Source organism: Giraffa tippelskirchi, chromosome X (genome assembly GCF_054371585.1).
Source record: "Giraffa tippelskirchi isolate mGirTip1 chromosome X, T2T-mGirTip1v1.2.pri, whole genome shotgun sequence".
Lineage (NCBI taxonomy): Eukaryota > Metazoa > Chordata > Mammalia > Artiodactyla > Giraffidae > Giraffa > Giraffa tippelskirchi.
The window spans coordinates 98,951,802-98,970,941 of NC_137289.1; the positions used below are offsets into that span (position 1 = coordinate 98,951,802).

Consider the following 19,140-nt stretch of genomic DNA (forward strand, 5'->3'; position numbering starts at 1 on the left):
CTTCCCCTCAGTGGTATATCCCAGGACAGAACTGTTTCATCTCGCGCGCCCCTTGCTGGTGGGATTGGGGAACAGCAGATATAGATGCCTGGGGACCATTCCAGGATGATCCGCAAAGGGCGGAAGGGCAAGGTTAGGGTGAAAACCCCACAGATTGCTGCCATCTTGGACTCAAAAAGAAGTCTTCATAAACTGAAGATTACTTGTCTATAGTGACCACTGTCGTAACAAAGAGCATTGAAAGCATTTTATCTATGCTGCGCATCGTAGTTGTTTGAGCTTTCCAGTTTAAGGCAGAAATATCCAGCCACAGTCCCCCAGTGGGCAGGGTAAGTAAAGCTTCCGACTGGAATCTGAGGTCCTGGCGTGGGGAAGGCCTCTGACGTTGACCGCGAGTAATATGTGAAAAAGACAACAGGACCTTCCATTCTGTTAGGAAAGGGGTCAATTTCGAGGAGACCCAAGGACACCACCTCGTAGGTGCGATAAAGATCACAGCTTTGTCATCATCTTATCATCCCTGAATATGTTCTCTAGCAGAATCCTCAGCCTGTCTAGCTATGCTTCTCTCAACAGGTTTAACTTTGTTTATTCATTCCGTTGTTCATGCATTCTCTCCAAAGTATGTGTCAAGCACAAATTTGTGTGTTTGGAAAGAGAAAATCGACCTTTTCCTCATGGAGCTTACCTTCTCTTGGGATCATGTGGTCCCCAAATACAAGTAATTTATCAGGTGTTTGTAACTGCCATGATTAACATTAAATTGGGATAGTGAAATAGAGAGAGGGGATGATATCTAGAAAGAGTGGTCAGGGAAGTTCTAAGATTGTGACATTTGAGCAACAGCCTAGAGGAGATACCTATCTGGGAGAAAAGTATCCTAGATCCTAGTGGAAAAACTGGGGAGTGAAATCCTGATGTCTCCATTTTACTCCTGGGGAGTAAAATCCTCTCTTTCTCTAGAGAATGACTCAGTTGCCCATGGCCTGGGCCTTAATCACGCTCCCTTCACACACATCAGGGGCCTCTGCCCATCAGGAAAAGGACATTCTCCATTCCTGGGGAGGCTCATGCTGCACACAGGGTCCCTCACAACCTATCCTGCCCAGACTGCCCTCTTGCTGATCTCCCTGCCAATGACTGCTCTAATGGGGGAAAGAGAGGCAGGGATCTCTGCATTTGTGGTGGAGCCTCATGCAAACTGGTGAATGTGAGATTTCCCCCCAGCTGCTTGGAGGCTCAACTCTGTACCTTCCATGATCACGTCCCCAGGGAATGTGACGAGTCCATTCCATCCATCAGATAAGAAGCTGGGTGTGTGATGGGGAGACACAGAGACATACCCTGACAGTGAGTCAGCCATAGGGTCCCTGTGGCCCTGTGCCAACGCCCCCCTCCCCCACTCCCTGGCCAGGGTTGTGCTGAGTCTTTCCCGCCTCCTCCAACGAGCCCAAGCTTCCATCCAGTTCCTCCCCTCCTCATGAGCTGAGACCTTCCCTCTGCACTGGGCCTTGGGCGCCCATCTGCTAACGGTGCCCTCCTTGTTGTGGGTTGGGCAGATGGACTGAGAGAGTGTGTGTACACAGTTTTTGTCACAGGGCCCCTATCAAGGGTGGCAGTCATATCAGCAAGTATTTTTCTTATCAGGATTATTACCTGGGCTTCTGTGAACTGTGCATTATTACCCTCTCTGAGGATGGGGCCCCAAGCTTTTCTCTCTGTAGGGAGGCATGGTAGAAATCGTAGCAAATGTGACATCACAGGCCTGCTTCTAAGGCCCGTGAGAGTGGGGTCCATCCAGCCTCTCTCTTCAGACTGTTCTCGTGTGCAGATATATGAACAGCTGAGAGGCCCAACCCTCTGGACACAGACCCCCCCCCAAACAGTTCTGAGATTTCATGCCCTGGGACAGAGATCTGCAAACAGTTTAGAGTGCTCATCCTGGATGCCAACCCAAAACAGCTCTAATAGGTCACACCTGAGGACACAGATGCACTCCAGCTCAGAAATTCCATCTCTGGCTTCAGATGAATTAGGATCCCTAACAGAAACAGCGTTGCTCACAGCCAGTTCTACAGGGGTAAGTTGTAACCTCTGCGATCCCTGAATGACACTGCGTCATGAAGGAATTCTGGGTGAAAAACAGGAAGAGGCACACAGTGCTTTGGACAAACTGGCCCTTATTTAGTCACACGCCATATCCTCAGATATGCAGGTGACACCACCCTTATGGCAGAAAGTGAAGAACTAAAGAGCCTCCTGATGAAAGAGAAAGAGGAGAGTGAAAAAGGTGGCTTAAAACTCAACATTCAGAAAACTAAGATCACGGCATCCGGTTCCATCACTTCATGGCGAATAGATGGGGAAACACTGGAAACAGTGTCAGACTTTATTTTTGGGGGCTCCAAAACCACTGCTGATGGTGATTGCAGCCATGAACTTAAAAGACGCTTACTCCTTGGAAGGAAGGTTATGGCCAACCTAGATAGCATATTTAAAAGCAGAGACATTACTTTGCCAACAAAAGTCCGTCTAGTCAAGGCTATGGTTTTTCCAGTGGTCATGTATGGATGTGAGAGTTGGACGGTGAAGAAAGCTGAGCACCGAAGAATTGATGCTTTTGGACTGTGGTGTTGGAGAAGACTCTTGAGAGTCACTTGGACTGCAAGGAGATCCAACCAATCCATCCTAAAAGAGATCAATCCTGGGTGTTCACCGGAAGGTCTGATGTTGAAGCTGAAACTCCAATACTTGGGCCACCTCATGCGAAGGGCTGACTCATTGGAAAAGACCCTAACGCTGGGTAGGATTGGGGGCGGAAGGAGAAGGGGACGACAGAGGCTGAGATGGTTGGATGGCATAACCGACTCGATGGACATGGGTTTGGGTGGACTCCAGGAGTTGGTGATGGACAGAGAGGCCTGGCGTGCTGCAATTCATGGGGTCGCAGAGAGTCGGACACGACTGAGCGACTGAACGGAACTGAACTGAATCTATATTCAAGACAGCAAGCTAGGAATAGAATGGAACTTACTCTGATAAAGTGTATCTACAAAAAAGCAACGTAAACAGGTCGAAATGGAGAAGATTACTCATTTCCTATCGGGAAAAATGCCGATTATCACCTGCTTTAGTCAAGAGTATTCTGGCTGGTTTGTTCAATCCTGCAAAATGAGGAAAGGTTTAAGGTTTAAGCCAGTAGAAACTGTTGATATTCAAATATTATAGTATATTTTGAAAAGCAAAAATAATCTAGATCTAAATTTGTGGAATTAATATGCATATTTAGAGGAACTGTGGAACAGAAAATCTATATACAAACATTCTATCTCTACATACATCCTCAACTAGGCCATAAAAATCACAAACCATGGATTTTCAATACCATTAAATCCTCGGGGATAAATGTAACAAAAAATGTGCAAGGAGAAAATGAAACTTTATTGACAGAACTTTAACAGTCAAATATACAACATAAGAACAGCACAGATGGCTTCAGTCTATCTTCTTTCAAGCAAATCGTCGCCCTTCACCTATAATATATACATTTAAAAAGTTACTTAGCAGAAATTTCGATGACAGGAGAGGTGTACAGAGTTCATCGCAGTTGTAGTTTTATAAAGTGGACTAAAACAAGAACACTACGGGCGACCCTTTGGCTTACCTTCAGTTAATCCTCTCTAGAGATTTTATAGGCTTTTCAAGCGTATTACCAGTATTTTTAAAAACACACTACCCTTCCTAGTTATACAAGAAAATAAGGACACTGAGTTCAGAACAAATGAAATCAATTGAACCTATCAGAAGGTCGTTTTCAGTAGAGGGCAAAACTGTGTACACATTCAGTAAAATATCTAACAACAAAAAACACCCTAAGAAAAACAAAATACACCAAAACTAAAACCAAAAAATCCCCCAAAAGTATCATTGAACTGTGTTGGTTTGAAATAATATTCCGAATATAGGACAGCTCAACAGTTGTTATCTCTGTTACTGCTTAAGTGAAGTAAAGAAAAAGGCCAGTAGTACATTTGTTTCTTCTCTACTGTGGAAGAGTGTAGAAATTTTCATTTGTTCTAATTTATCCCTGATGTGGTTGTTTTAAGTCAGTTAAACATTTATCCCCCTTTTTACTTGTGGCCCTCTTGTAATTCTAAATGTTTCTTGTCACCTTGGAAAGCATTCCAGTTGGTATAATAAATTATACGGGGACACTAATTTTCAGTCATTACTATCACTGGCGACATCAACATGTGAAGCAGAAATAGGACTTTCTCACAGCCACACCAAAAGAAGAAAGAGAAAAAGGAGAGAAGAAAAGAAACGGGAGAGCTAGAGGGAGTATGAGTGAGAGAGAAAAGCAAGTAGGAAGAGAGAAGAAAATCTGGAAAAGGAGATTTTTTGGTTTGTTTCTGAATGACAATGGCTTTTGAGAGACAACTCTGACCAATTTCAAAAGTTCATCCACGGTATCTTGTGATGTTTACTTATTTAGTTACTCTGGGCTATGTTAAATAATATTTCTTTTTCTACCCTATTAGACACATCCCATCAATATTCTAAAAATATGTGAGTTCCAGATTATACTCTGTTTTAATTCTGTAATCTACTGTTAGTGTCTTGTTCATATTTCTTATTAGGTATACTTGGGCTTTGTCCATTTTCTTCACAATCATGTAAACTGAGAGGAATGGACTGGCAATTTGGGGTTGGCAGATACAAACTATCACATTCAGAATGGATAAACAACAAGGTCCTACTATACAGCACAGGGAACTATGTCCAACCTCCTGTGATAAATCACAACAGAAAAGAATATTAAAAAATGTGTGTGTATATATATGTGTGTTACAAAATTATGTAAATTACCACATTGTGTTTATCTATTAGTTGAGTTTATTTTCCTCTTCCTGACGATTCATACCTGTCTTTTATTAAGTATCTTTTTCTTTTTCCGTTAGGTTTATTCTGTCGCTCTTTTTCTTACCTGTTTGTTGGGGGTAGGATTTTATATTTATGTACTTTATAATTAATGTATTTTTCTTTTTAAATACCACACATATTTAGGGCTAAGATGTTTCTAAGAGAACATTTTAATCATGTTCTGTAGTTACTTGCAAGTAGTCTGAAAGTTGTCCTTTCATCTACATGTTCTAATGGAATGGAACAAAAAGGTAAAGTGAAAATATTTAGAAGGCTAATACACAGTAAAATCTTCCCTAACCATGAAGTTCTTCCTGTAAAATTAGAACCATGCAATTAATTGTCAGCAATCTGGAGAACACCTATGTGAAAGATACTACGCTGATTACGTGGGAAGAACTAGAGTTACAGACTTTAACCTTCAAAACTTTTTAAACTCACGTATCAAAGAGGAAAAATAACATATTTGATATAGTGAGAGACGATTATATCGTGAGGCTCAGATTTTTACTAGTTCCTTAAGAGTGAGAGTTGGGTGTATGGCAAAAACCATCAGAGTAGTGTAAAGTAATGATCCTCCACTTAAAATAAGCAAAAAAACGCCCCCCAAAACAGACCAAACATGGGGGCAGGTAGTGTGCTTAGCATATGTATCTCACTCACACCTGCCTGGAATATCACTGACTAAATGCACTCTCTCAACTTGATCAGCCACAGAAACAGGAAACTAGACTACCTTTTGCCATTTTATTATTCAGTCATATCATGCTTCAATGGGGAAAGGATTTAAAATGCAACTAAGTTTCCTAAGAGCTAGAGAATTCAGAATTTGAGAGAATTTAACAAACATCAAGCAGAATGTTGGCTCATTTTCTTTTTTAAAAAATTAATTTTTTAATTTTAATTGGAGGCTAATTACTTTACAATAGTGTGGTGTTTTTTGCAATACATTGATATGAATCAGCCACGGGTGTACATGGGTCCCCCATCAGAAAATGAAATCTCAATTCCCCTGTTATAATTTGACTCTAGATGATATTTTATGATAAATCAATCAAGAAAAACAGAGTATTCTTGTATGCATTCCATCGAAGGGAATCAGAGAGTGCAAAAATCAGCATGGAAAAATTGGCATTTTAGTGTATCTGTTCTGAATTCACAACTTAAATGAATAAAGTTCAGTTTAGAAGTTAAGGGATTTACCTGAATCACACACATTATGTTAAAGCTGGTACTAGAACCTACTGAGCATATTTCATGTAAACTGATATTTATTACAAATGCATTCTGTATTTGTTACAAGCAGAAATTAGAAAAGAACCTGAAAATTATTAGCTGTTGCTTAAAGTACTTATACTCAAGGAAAGAAAACGGTTTCCTTTTGAATCAGTTCTATTGAGAAGGATGAAACTGGAGCCCATTATACAGAGTGAAGTAAGCCAGACAGAAAAACACCAATACAGTATACTAATGCATATATATGGAATTTGAAAGATGGTAACGATAACCCTATATGCGAGACAGAATAAGAGACACAGATGCATAGAACAGTCTTATGGACTCTGAGGGAGAAGGTGAGGGTGGGACGTTCTGAGAGAATAGCATTGAAACATGTATATTATCATATGTGAAACAGAACATCATTCCAGGTTCGATGCATGAGACAAATGCTCAGGGCTGGGGCAGTGGGATGACCCGGAGGGATGGGAGGGGGAGGGAGGTGTGGGGGGGTTCAGGATGGGGAACACATGTAAACCCATGGCTGATTCATGTCAATGTATGGCAAAAACCACTACAATATTGTAAAGTAATTAGCCTCCAACTAAAATAAATAAATTTATTTAAAAATAAAAAAAAAAAAGGAAAACGGTTTCCTATTTTCAGTTCGATATGGCTTTGATCCTGTCTCTTTATTGGAAAGTCTGTAAGTCAGGCACTCAGGCATCTGGGATGTGAACTATCTTTCAAAGAATATGTGAATTCTATTATTAAAATAATAGTAATGTTCCCTCTATATTATTAAAGATATAATATTCTGAAAAACAGAAACCACATAAATTACTTTCTGAATGGATGACATACCTGCTTCTGGCATTTCAACAGGCTGTATATTTGACGCAATCTCCTCCTAGACATCAGGACCATCTCCACCTTGACCCCCAGTCTTTGCCACAGCCAATTCCGGGAGATCAATTTCCAGGTAAGGATCATTAAAAAAACGCATCAATTTAGGTGTAAAACCTACAATATAAACAAGGGAATGATGATATTCATTCCCTCAGTGTTATGAATTAAAAGCCTTAGGTTAGTATGGTAAAAATGTGATGAGTAAGAAAATCAGGAGCATTATTCCAGGAATGTTTTGCTGGAGAAAAAGGAAAGCAGAATTTTCCGAAAGTCATTACCATTTTCCTTTTCCAGGGTTGTCCTCAGACAACTTAGATGCTCCCCCGACTTCTTTGTCTTGAAAACAAGGGAAAATTTCACCAACCACACGAACCTGCAAACTATACTCTCCTCAGTTTTTCAGGAACTGTCTGAAGTCCTTTTCTAATGTTTCCTTTCCTCCACTCACTGGGTATGTCTTAAGGCAGGATGCACTGATACACTTTACCTTGACAGGCACGCGGCAGCTTCTCTTCACCACGATCCACTGGATGCTCTTCATGTACTTCCTCCTTTGCAGGTGTGATATCATGAATTTCAGCTGGTGGTTCCCCTTGTTGAGGTTGCTCAACACTGGGCTGCTGGTCCTAGTAGAGTGGGCATGCAAATAAAAACTTTTTGTTGTTAATACATCTAATAGCATAACTATACACAAGACACAGATGTATCTGATCATAAGTAAACCTAACAACATTTTCCCAACACAATTCTATGTACTTACTTTTAATAAAGTTTCTCTTCCCACAGAGAAAAGTTAACTCCCATAAGAGTTACTCAGAAAGACTTTGGAAGCTATTTAACTCTATGTTGGGATGGAAGTATGCAATCTGTTGTTAATAAGCAGGAGGAGGGAGTCACTGGGCACATTTCCAGGGAATTTAACAGTATACTCATCCAGGCAACGCCAGACTGTAATATATCTGGATCAATGTTCCTTCCTAAGACACACTGTCACCCTTTATCAGCATGAAAGACCTTTATCACTGCATCTGTACTACTTAACATCATTTTCTCAAAAATAAACTTCTGCTAATAGAAAACACCAAATGGTAAGGTACTCACAACCACAGGTGCATCCAGCTGGGAGGACTCTTGATCTATAGGTCCCAGTGTTGATGCCACTTGCCCACTCATATTTCTCCCTGAAAGTAGAATGTTGTGATTTAGAAAATGTATTTATGACTAGAGCTATATTTGATCACTTTTATGGCCATATGTTGACTTATTACTTTTTTTAAAAATGTGAAAATACTTTCAAAAGAAAACGATGGTTAAGTATGAGTGTACATGCATTCCAATCACACTAAATACAGTTACTAGAAAAGCCATTTTTGTCTTTGCTAAGCTGGCAGAGAAATTACCTTAAGGTACACAGGAAGGCTCAATTTTTGTGAGGAAGTTTGATTTCACAACAGAATTCTCCATTATGAAGATATTTAGTGAAATACTGCTAAGAGTTAAAAATTCAGGACTATTCCTTTTGTCACACTCCTATTCACCAGACATATCTCCCCCAACTCCCTTGGAATTCAGCTGGAACAAGAAGGCTCAGTCTTTACAGCCTGACTATGGCGATTTTCTCAGTGTCTGGGGCTGAAGTGAGTCTGCATGCAGAGCAACCGGACCACGTCTCCCTTGACACCTTATCACAAAACCCGGGAGACAGTCACAACCCCCCCCCCACCCGCGGTCCGGTTTCTAGGCCTTTCCTTAATCGCCCACCCCGCCCCCTGCCCAGGTCCCACTGCCGGCCCCAGATTCTGTGCTCTGTCATCAGTTCCAGGGCCCCAGTGAACCAGATATTTCAAATAGCACTCCCAAGTCTCACCCCCACCATCACCCGACCCCTGCCCTCTTCTGCCCACCGAGCTTCCTCTCCAGCCACCAGGGCAAGAACTATGGCATCACGACACCTCTGAAGAGCCAGATGACGACCTCGAGGGCCTTCCTCCTCAAAGGCCCGAAAACGCATTGCCCGACCCGCCCGAAACTCGCTGGCTCCCCCTCACACGCTCGCACACATCAACTCCAGACAGGACAGATCTGTGGACCTACCCGGTGACTCGAAAGCAGCGAGAAGGAACCGGGACTGAGTAAACACAACCGCCTCAGGCCCAACGCTCCTCACAGAATCTGCGCTACTTATGCGCACCAAGGCGCATGCGCAGTAGCGGGTGTACGGGCACACACTGCGCATGCTCCCTGAGTTCGGCGTGTGCCGAGCACGTTGAGCTTTTCTCGCTACTGAGGTAAGAGTCCTGGAACCGCAGGGTCTCTGGAGGATGAGAAAGGGGGTTGAAGACTGTATTTTTTTCCTTCCAGTGCAGTCTTTCTTACGCATCCACAAACTGTGGTGATAGGTAGTCCCAGGTTACCCTTAGTGGAGAATGTGTCTCAGGAAGACATTTATGACAGGAATAGACATTACTGGTTTGAATACCTATTTTTATACATGCTTTGATGAACCATTTCCTTCTCTGCTTCTGGGTTTTCCATCATGCTTGCAATGGCTTTACTCACTTCCATAGAACAGACACAGAAATATGTACCTCCGTTTCCATCTGTTGCTTGGAGCATTGCACATTTATATCTCTGAACTGGTAACTGATTTCTCAGAATATACCTCTGGTTCCTGTACAATATTCTTCTTTTAGCATCGGACTTGACTTTCACCACCAGACACATCCACAGCTGGGGGCTGTTTCCACTTTAGCTTAGCCTTTTCATTCCTTTTGTAGCTATTTCTTCACTCTTCTCCGGTAGCATATTCTTCTTATTCTCAAGAATTTCGGTACTTCCTAGGAGTTTTAATTTTAGCCAATTTTACCCAAGAGAAAGGAAAACATATTCACACAAGGACCATTACTAAAATATCCTACTCATGTACTCTTAATAGCCAAAACTAGAAACAACCAAACTATTCAACAACTGGTATGTAGATGAAAGAAAAAAGAGTATACTCATGCATAAGAATACTACACAGTCATTTCAAAAGGAACTACTAATGCATGTAACAGCAAGGAGGCATCTCAGCTGTGCCACTGAGAGATGTCAGACACAGAAAGCTATGTGTTATATGATTTCATGTCAATGGATTTCTGGAAAACGCACAACTATAGGCACAGAAATGTATCTGTGGTTGCCAGGGTATAGGAATGGAGGAAGGAATCTGAATGCAAATAGCCAGAGGGAGCATTTGCTTTTTTTTTTTTAATAAATTTATTTATTTTAGTTGGGGGCTAATTACTTTACAATATTGTAGTGGCTTTTGCCATACATTGACATGAATCAGCTATGGGTTTACATGTGTTCCCCATCCTGAACCCCCCTCCCACCCACTCTCCATCCCATCCCTCTGGGTCATCCCATTGCCCCAGCCCTGAGCATTTGTCTCATGCATCGAACCTGGAATGGTGTTCTGTTTCACATATGATAATATACATGTTTCAATGCTATTCTCTCAGAACGTCCCACCCTCACCTTCTCCCTCAGAGTCCATACGACTGTTCTATGCATCTCTGTCTCTTATTCTGTCTCGCAATAGGGTTATGGTTACCGTCTTTCAAATTCCATATATATGCATTAGTATACTGTATTGGTGTTTTCCTTTCTGGCTTACTTCACTCTGAATAATGGGCTCCAGTTTCATCCATCTCAATAGAAATGATTCAAATGTATTCTTTCTAATGGCTGAGTAATATTCCATTGGGTATATGTACCAATGCTTCCTTATTCATTCGTCTGCTGATGGACATCTAGGTTGCTTCCATGTCCTGGCTATTGTAAACAGTGCTGTGATGAACACTGGGCTACACGTGTCTCTTTCAGTTCTGGTGTCCTTGGTGTGTATGCCCAGCAGAGGGATTGCTGTGTCGTATGGCAGTTCTATTCCCAGTTTTTTAAGGAATCTCCACACTGTTCTCCATAGTGGCTGTACTAGTTTGCATTCTCACCCGAGGGAGCATTTTCAAACCAACGGGACGTTTTCTACCTTTTTGTTGTGGTAGCATTTACGCAATGGTATGCATATGTCAAAACTCGACACACAGGAATGCTTTAAAGCATTGACTTCTCTTGTATATAAATTATGTCTCAAGCTTCTCTTCACCACGATCCACTGGATCCTCTTCATTTATTTCCTCCTTTGCCGGTGTGATATCCTGCATTTCAGCTGGTGGTTCCCCTTGTTGAGGTTGCTCAACACTGGGCTACTGGTCCTAGTAGAGTGGGCATGCAAATAAAAACCTTTTGTTGTTAATACATCTAATAGCATAAATATACATAAGACACAGATATATCTGATCATAAGTTAACCTAACAACATTTTCCCAACACAATTCTATGTACTTACTTTTAATAAAGTTACTCTTCCCACAGAGAAAAGTTAGCTCCCCTAAGAGTTACCCAGAAAGACTTTGGAAGCTATTTAAATCTATGTTGGGATGGAAGTATGCAATCTGTTGTTAATAAGCAGGAGGAAGGGAGTCACTGGGCACATTTCCAGGGAATTTAACGGTATACTCATCCAGGCAACACCAGACTGTAATATATCTGGATCAATGTTCCTTCCTAAGACAAACTGTCACCCTTTATCAGCATGAAAGACCTTTATCGCTGCATCTGTACTACTTACTGAGAGGGCAACCGGCAGGAAGGCCAGGAGTCTCCAAACGGAGGAAATAGGCTGCAAGTGTCAGACATTTTCTCTCTCTCTTAAGCGGCAGGATGAAACAAACTAGGGATATTGTTTCCCTTCTCTATACAAATTTAAAAGAGGTTTCTCTGAAAATACTGTGTTGCCATGACACCTGGTTTCACCTGAAGTTAACTATTCTCAAACTTTGAGTTAACCAATCCTTTTTTCTTATGGAAATGTTTGTCTTAAGCTATGTTATTGTACTCTGCATTTACCCCAAGCGCTGTCTTCCGCCTAATGGCTCAGAACTTACTTGACAAACCAGTATGTTATACTCAGACATTGTTCCCCTAATCTATGTAAATGAAACTATTTGCATGATCTGCCTTTCTGCAAAATTCAAGTCAATCGTTTTATGACCCGGGATGTCTGGTGCCCAGATTATTCCAAAATACATCTTATGGATGAGGGGCCTGGTGCCATTCTGAGTTTAAGACATTCCTTTCTTTCATTAACAAACTGCTAGTGACTATGTATCATCCAGCTGAAGACTAGCAGGGGAGTACTCTTTCTACCCCCTTCCGATGCCTATGTCAGAAGCTTTCTCTATCTCGTTTACACTTTAATAAAACTTGATCACACCAAAGCTCTGGGCGATCCAGCCTCGTCTCTGGCCCCGGATTGAATTCTTCTCCTCCAGAGGCCAAGAATCCCGGCCGTCTTTCTGCGGCTCAGCAACGACCTCACTACTTAACAATATTTTCTCCAAAATAAACTTGTGCTAATAGAAAACATCAAATGGTAAGGTACTCACAACCACAGGTTCACCCAGCTGGGAGCACTCTTGATCTACAGGTCCCAATGTTGATGCCACTTGCAAACTCATATTTCTCCCTGAAAGTAGAATATTGTGATTTAGAAAATGTATTTAAGAGTACAGCTATATTTGATCACTTTTATGACCATACGTTGACTTATTATTTTTTAAAAAATGTGAAAATACTTTCAAAAGAAAACTCTGGTTAAGTACGAGTGTACATGCATTCCAAGTACACCAAATACAGTTGCTAGAAAAGCCATATTTGTCTTTGCTAAGCTGGCAGAGAAATCACCTTAAGGTACACAGGAAGGCTGAACTTTTGTGAGGAAGTTTGATTTCACAACAGAATTCTCCATCATGAAGATATTTAGTGAAACGCTGCTAGGAATTAAAAATCCAGGACTGTTCCTTTTGTCACACTCCTTTTCACCAGACATATCTCCCCCAACTCCCTTGGAATTCAGCTGGAACAAGAAGAAAGGCTCAGTCTTTACAGCCTGATTTTCTCAGGGTCTGGGGCTGAGGTGAGTGCATGCAGAGCAACTGGTCCACGTCTCCCTTGACACCTTATCACAAAACCCGGGATAATGAAGAAGGAATTCCTGGGGCCTGGACTCCATCTTAGGCCTGTTGGTGCTGATCATGCTCGGCCACCTCTCTAATGGACTCTGAACTCTGTGCCTAGTGCCTGTGAAAACGACAATAGAAGGATAAGACCCCCTCCGGACAGGGGAACCTTGAAGATCCTATCCAGGTTACTCATCGCCTAAGAGAAAACATACACTAATCACCCCTGTCTCTGGACAGGCCGTAAATGTTTCTGTACCTATCGGAGTGTAACCTCCGGCTTATTGATTATTGGCCAACTGTTTAACTGTTTGAACACATAACACCTAAATGATGAGATTACTGTGATTGTATTTACCCTTCCTTTGTTTATGTAAGTCTCGAGGAATTTGGGGTGGTGAGTTCGGACACGTACACATGGGGTATAAAAGATTTTCACAAATGCTGGTCGGGGTCCTTGGCTAAGAGGAGACTCTGCCTTGGGCCCGCCGGTGTAATAAACTGCCCTCCATTACCTGCATTGTCCCTCTGAGTGAGTTTGTTCCCCAAAACGCGTGGCTATAACAATACAGTCACAACCCCCCCGCGGTCCGGTTTCTAGGCCTTTCCTTAATCGCCCACCCCGCCCCCTGCCCAGGTCCCACTGCCGGCCCCAGATTCTGTGCTCTGTCGTCAGTTCCAGGGCCCCAGTGAACCAGATATTTCAAATAGCACTCCCAAGTCTCCCCCCCACCATCACCCGACCCCTGCCCTCTTCTGCCCACCGCCCTTCCCCTCCAGCCACCAGGGCAAGAACTATGGCGTCGCGACACCTCTGAGGAGAAAGATGACGACCTCGAGGGCTTTCCTCCTCAAAGGCCCCAGATCGCACTGCCCGACCCGCCCGAAACTCGCTGGCTCCCCCTCACACACTCGCACACTTCAACTCCAGACAGGACAGATCTGTGGACCTACCTGGTGACTCGCAAGCAGTGAGAAGGAACCGGGACTGAATAAACCCAACCGCCTCAGGCCCAACGCTCCTCACAGAACGCTCAGGATGTATGTGCACCAAGGCGCATGCGCAGCAACGGGTGCACGTGCACACACTGCGCATGCTCCCGGAGTTCGGCGTGTGCCGTGCACGTTGAGGTTTTCTCGCCACTGAGGTGGAGTCCTGGAACGGCAGGGTCTCTGGAGGATGAGAAAGGGGCTTGAAGACTATATATTTTTCCTTCCAGGGCAGTCTTTCTTATGCATCCACAAACTGGTGATAGGTAGTCCCAGGTTACCCTTAGTGGAGAATGTGTCTCAGAAAGACATTCGTGACAGAAACAGACATTACGGTTTTTAATACCTATTTTTATACATGCTTTGATGAACCATTTCCTTCTCTGCTTCTGGGTTTTCCATCACGCTTGCGATGGCTTTACTCACTTCCATGGAAGAGACACAGAAATACATACCTCTGTTTCCATCTGTTGCTTGCAGCACTGCACCTTTATATCTCTGAACTGGTAACTGATTTCTCAGAATATACCTCTGGTTCCTGTACAATATTGTTCTTTTAGCATCGGACTTTACTTTCACCACCAGACACATCCACAGCTGGGGGTTGTTTCCACTTTGGCTTAGCCTTGTCATTCCTTCTGTAGCTATTTCTTCACTCGTCTCCAGTAGCACATTCTTCTTATTCTCAGGAATTTTCGTACTTACTAGGAGTTTTAATTTTACCCAAGACAAAGGAAAACATATTCACACAAGGACCATTACTAAAATATCCTACTCATGTACTCCTAATAGCCAAAAACCAGAAACAGCCCAACTATTCAACAACTGGCATATAGATGAAAGAGAAACAAAAGTGTATACTCGTGCAGGAGAATACTACACAGTCATTTCAAAAGGAACTCCTAATGCATGTAACAGCAAGGATGCATCTCAGCTGTGCCACTGAGAGATGTCAGACACAGAAGGCTATGTGTTATATGATTTCATGTCAATGGATTCCTGGAAAAGGCACAACTATAGGCACAGAAATATATCTGCGGTGGCCAGGGTATAGGAATGGAGGAAGGAGTCTGAATGCAAATAGCCCAAAGGAGCATTTTCAAACGAATGGGGCGTTTTCTACATTTTTGTTGTGGTAGCATTTACGCAATGGTATGCATATGTGAAAACTCGACAAACGGTAATGCTTTAAAGCATTGACTTCTATTGTATATAAATTATATCTCAATACCTCTCACTTTTTTTTAAAAGGAAAAGGAACTTTTAAGTATGTAAATACTGGTTATTGTATCCATCTAGACCATGAGCTCATAAACATAAAAATCTTATTTGGAATTCTTTCCAGACCTGGCCAACTTCCAGGATTTCCCATGACACCTTTGTACCCTTATGACAGGACACAGAAACTTGGTCTTAACCATGTTTACAATTCCCTCTCCTTCACTTCAAGTCCATATTCTTGCTGAGTTCTGTCACTTTTACTTCGAAAATCTCTAATGCATCTACTTTTTCCAAAGTCCACCGCATCTGCTCTAGTCCAAAGCCTCCCTCCATTTAATTGTCAACCCCCTTGAGTTTGTGTCATACCCCTTGGGTTTGTGCATCAGAGAAAACAGACAACCCTGTCACATGCTCTCAGTGAAGACAGCCTGGCAGTAGGGAAAATAAGACCATGCCTCTGCTCCAGTAGTGCCTAGACACGTTGTCCACGTCAATCAGAACTGAGGACTTCTTGTAAAAAGTGCAGATGCCATGATCTACATTCAGTGGATCTCACTCAGTGCGGCTACAACAGTGCCCTAGAATCTGTGAGATTACACTATACTTGGGAAACTTTCAGGGACTTTATTAAACCCCTTTGGTAGCGAGACTCAGCAAAATAAGGGAAATAGAGATCGGGACAGATATTAGAAAAAATATATAGATAATCGACAAAACCCAAAGCTGGCTCTTTCAAAAGGTCACTACGAATTCATAAATTTCCACCCAGAAGAATAAAACAAAAGCAAGATAACTATAGACAAAACTTGCCAATATCAGGAAAGAAATAGGTTACAGATTCCACAGAAATTAAAAGGATTCTATGAATAAGTTTATAGTCATAGAATAACTACATCTGGCAATTTAGGTGAAGCGGAACAAACTATCAAATTTCAGTGAAAAAGAAACAGATAACCTATTTTAAAAGCAAGCTTGTAGTTGAAAAATTTACAGAAAAGAAATCTCCAGCCCCAGGTGGTATCCCAGGCACAAAAGAGAAGGGGAGGGAAAGAAAGGGTAGGGACAGGGACAAAGTAAAACATATATATATATATATATATATATATATATATATATATATATATACATCTATATATCACTCCAATCATTTAATCAAGGTGATTTGGGCCAAATCCAAGCAATGTGATGAGACCATTCATTTTTTTTTCTCATTGTCCTCCAGCTTCCCCTTCCTGCCTCTCTCCTTTGCCCCAGTTCCCTTTCTCCTTCTTAAGTCCTGCCCTCCATCAAGGGCAGGCAACGATATGAGGCATGATTCCCACATTAAAACTGAGGTACGCTGCTCGGCTGACATTCAACGCGGATGCTATCATCCCTGCAGCTGGTACACTCAAGTTCTCTGTCTCTCCTGACGGACCAGAAGGTTTCACTCCTAATTTCAGGTATAGGTAGGAGAGAAGGTGCAGGGCACATGTTGGAGCCTTGAGTCCTTCATCTGTGAAATGCAGATGACCACAAACTGGGGGACAAACAGAAATAGCAGCACCAGGCCCCTTTCAATGAGAGCTACGAGCCAAACCCAGTGCATCACAGGACTCCTTGACATTCAGGAGCACGCCAAGTAGATTTCCATGCCAGGACTGTTGCATTTGTTGTTCCTTCTGCCTGGAATGCTCTTCCCTTAGGTAACCCCACGACCTGCTCCCTCACTTCCTCCAGATCTCTGCTTACTTGGCATCTTTCAGGGAGACTTTCCCTCATTATCTTGAAGAAAATCATAATATCATACCCACATACACCTTTTCCCCTGATCTAGCAATATCTTTCTTCACAGTGCCTGCCACCCTTGATTTACTTACTGACCACCAAGTCTATGCAATGAGAGACTTGGTTAGTTTTGCCCTGTCACAAGCTCCTCCAATAGTGCTCAGGTCTATGGCAGGTGCTCAGAAAACATTTGCTGAAGGACAGTCTGGAGGCAGGCCCTTTAAACACATTGCTAACATGCACAGGTACCCTCCAAGATGGGCACTGGCCCCACTGTATTAATTATGATACATACTGAGATTTCACGAGGCAAGTGATACACTCAACAACACACAGTCAGCATGTCAGGTTCCCGGCTTCAGAATCATATCTGCCAGCTACCAAATCCTCACTTCCTGGACAGAGACCTCACAGCCAAGAACGTAAGAGGTTTTATTTCTAACACGAAGACTTCCAACAGCTCATAGACAGCCAGAGACACCAAAAAGAGCTCACTGAATCTCTGCACAGAGAGCACACAACTCGAGTCTCAGACGCTCAAACACAACAGAGACCATAACCATACACGCTGTGACAGAGACCCTGCAAACAGTCCAAAGTCTTCCAGACAGAAACAAATGAGAACTGCACAGATGCTTCACATCATGGAGACTGACTCCCAAACCACGCGGACACTTACCGACCTAATACAAACCCTCCTAAACGGAAAGGCAGAAGTTTTAATAACTCAAGAACATCATATAATCTTAAGACAAAGTTCCCAGACAAAGGAAAAATTTGCAACCTCTGCATAGAGCCCCAGGCAGCTGATCCTTTACACCTTTAGACTAACCCATCCTTAAAGCAGCACAGAGGCATCACAACTTGGAACCCAGAATCAAAAAGCTCAGTGATCTCACATTCTGGGGTGCAGACCCCTAACACAGAGATCTCACACACAGGGACTGAAAGGCAAGAAACCTCCAAAGATGCACATCCCGGTATACAGGCACACATCCTAGAGGCTTTGTATTATGGCTCACAAAATCCACTCACATCAAATGTCCCATCACTCACAATTCCGCCCAAAGGCTCAAGATCAAATGTAGCCAAACAGCACCCGTGTTGTCACACGTAGCAACACACAATCCCAAGGTGCCAGATACAGTATACTCTCCAGGGAGAGACACCAAACTCAGAGACCTCTCCCTGGACATGAATTGCGTGCATTTGTGTGAAGACCGTGCGCTGCCACAGGATCCAGACTGAGCGAGAGCTAAACAAGACTGAAACGCAGTCACCATGCACGGCCAGTGACCGCGCCAAACCTCGCCACTAACCAGAGCAGCTATTCGACCCCTTTGGGAAAAGCAATAAAACTCGGAGGAAAATTGCATGCTCTGCATCGTTGCGCACGCTAACGCAGGCGCACGCGTATACTCGCGCCTCTCGCCCTCAGTTCCAGTTCTGTGCCCACAGCGCCCGCAATCACGCGGTGACCAGTCACTACCCAGAAAGCTTCTCTGACGCCATACCCAAACCGACAGCAGGTCTCTCGCTCCGTAGTCGTCCCACCAACGAAGGGGTGGAGTTGGAAAAGAGACGAAGAAAGTTTCCGCTGAATACCAGTGTCCACTCGGATTCGAAAGCAGCGGGAAGACGAAGAGGAGCGAATCGGGATAGACCCAGAGGCGCCCTGAGCGCCGCGCCTGGGAACTGTGGTCCATGCCTGACGCGGTGTAAGGGGGCCCTCCCTGCTGTGGAACGCCCTCTCCCAATGGTACCTTCCAGAGTGGGGGGGGGGTCTTACCGCTTCCCCTCAGTGGTATATCCCAGGACAGAACTGTTTCATCTCGCGCGCCCCTTGCTGGTGGGATTGGGGAACAGCAGATATAGATGCCCGGGGACCATTCCAGGATGATCCGCCAAGGGCGGAAGGGCAAGGTTAGGGTGAAAACCCCACAGATTGCTGCCATCTTGGACTCAAAAAGAAGTCTTCATAAACTGAAGATTACTTGTCTATAGTGACCACTGTCGTAACAAAGAGCATTGAAAGCATTTTATCTATGCT

General features: G+C 43.2%; 1 protein-coding gene across 2 annotated transcripts; it reads right to left on the minus strand.

Moving 5' to 3' along the window:
- Positions 1–3,420: 3,420 nt before the first annotated feature.
- On the minus strand, positions 3,421–18,827 carry LOC145537188 (uncharacterized). Of its 2 annotated transcripts, XM_081568014.1 has the most exons (11): positions 18,605–18,827; positions 14,558–14,806; positions 14,067–14,285; positions 12,838–13,009; positions 12,540–12,619; positions 10,570–11,306; positions 9,145–9,887; positions 8,152–8,231; positions 7,538–7,676; positions 7,006–7,164; positions 3,421–3,533 (listed from the first exon to the last, which is right to left on the minus strand). In XM_081568014.1, exons 7-10 carry the CDS (start codon positions 9,428–9,430, stop codon positions 7,052–7,054), a joined length of 618 nt encoding a protein of 205 aa, XP_081424140.1. In that variant the 5' UTR covers positions 9,431–9,887; positions 10,570–11,306; positions 12,540–12,619; positions 12,838–13,009; positions 14,067–14,285; positions 14,558–14,806; positions 18,605–18,827; the 3' UTR covers positions 3,421–3,533; positions 7,006–7,051. The 2 variants fall into 2 exon arrangements, with proteins under 2 accessions (XP_081424140.1, XP_081424141.1); XM_081568015.1 differs by lacking the exons at positions 9,145–9,887; positions 10,570–11,306; positions 12,540–12,619; ... (1 more) ...; positions 14,558–14,806; positions 18,605–18,827 and having other exon boundaries at positions 14,067–14,327.
- Positions 18,828–19,140: the final 313 nt, after the last annotated feature.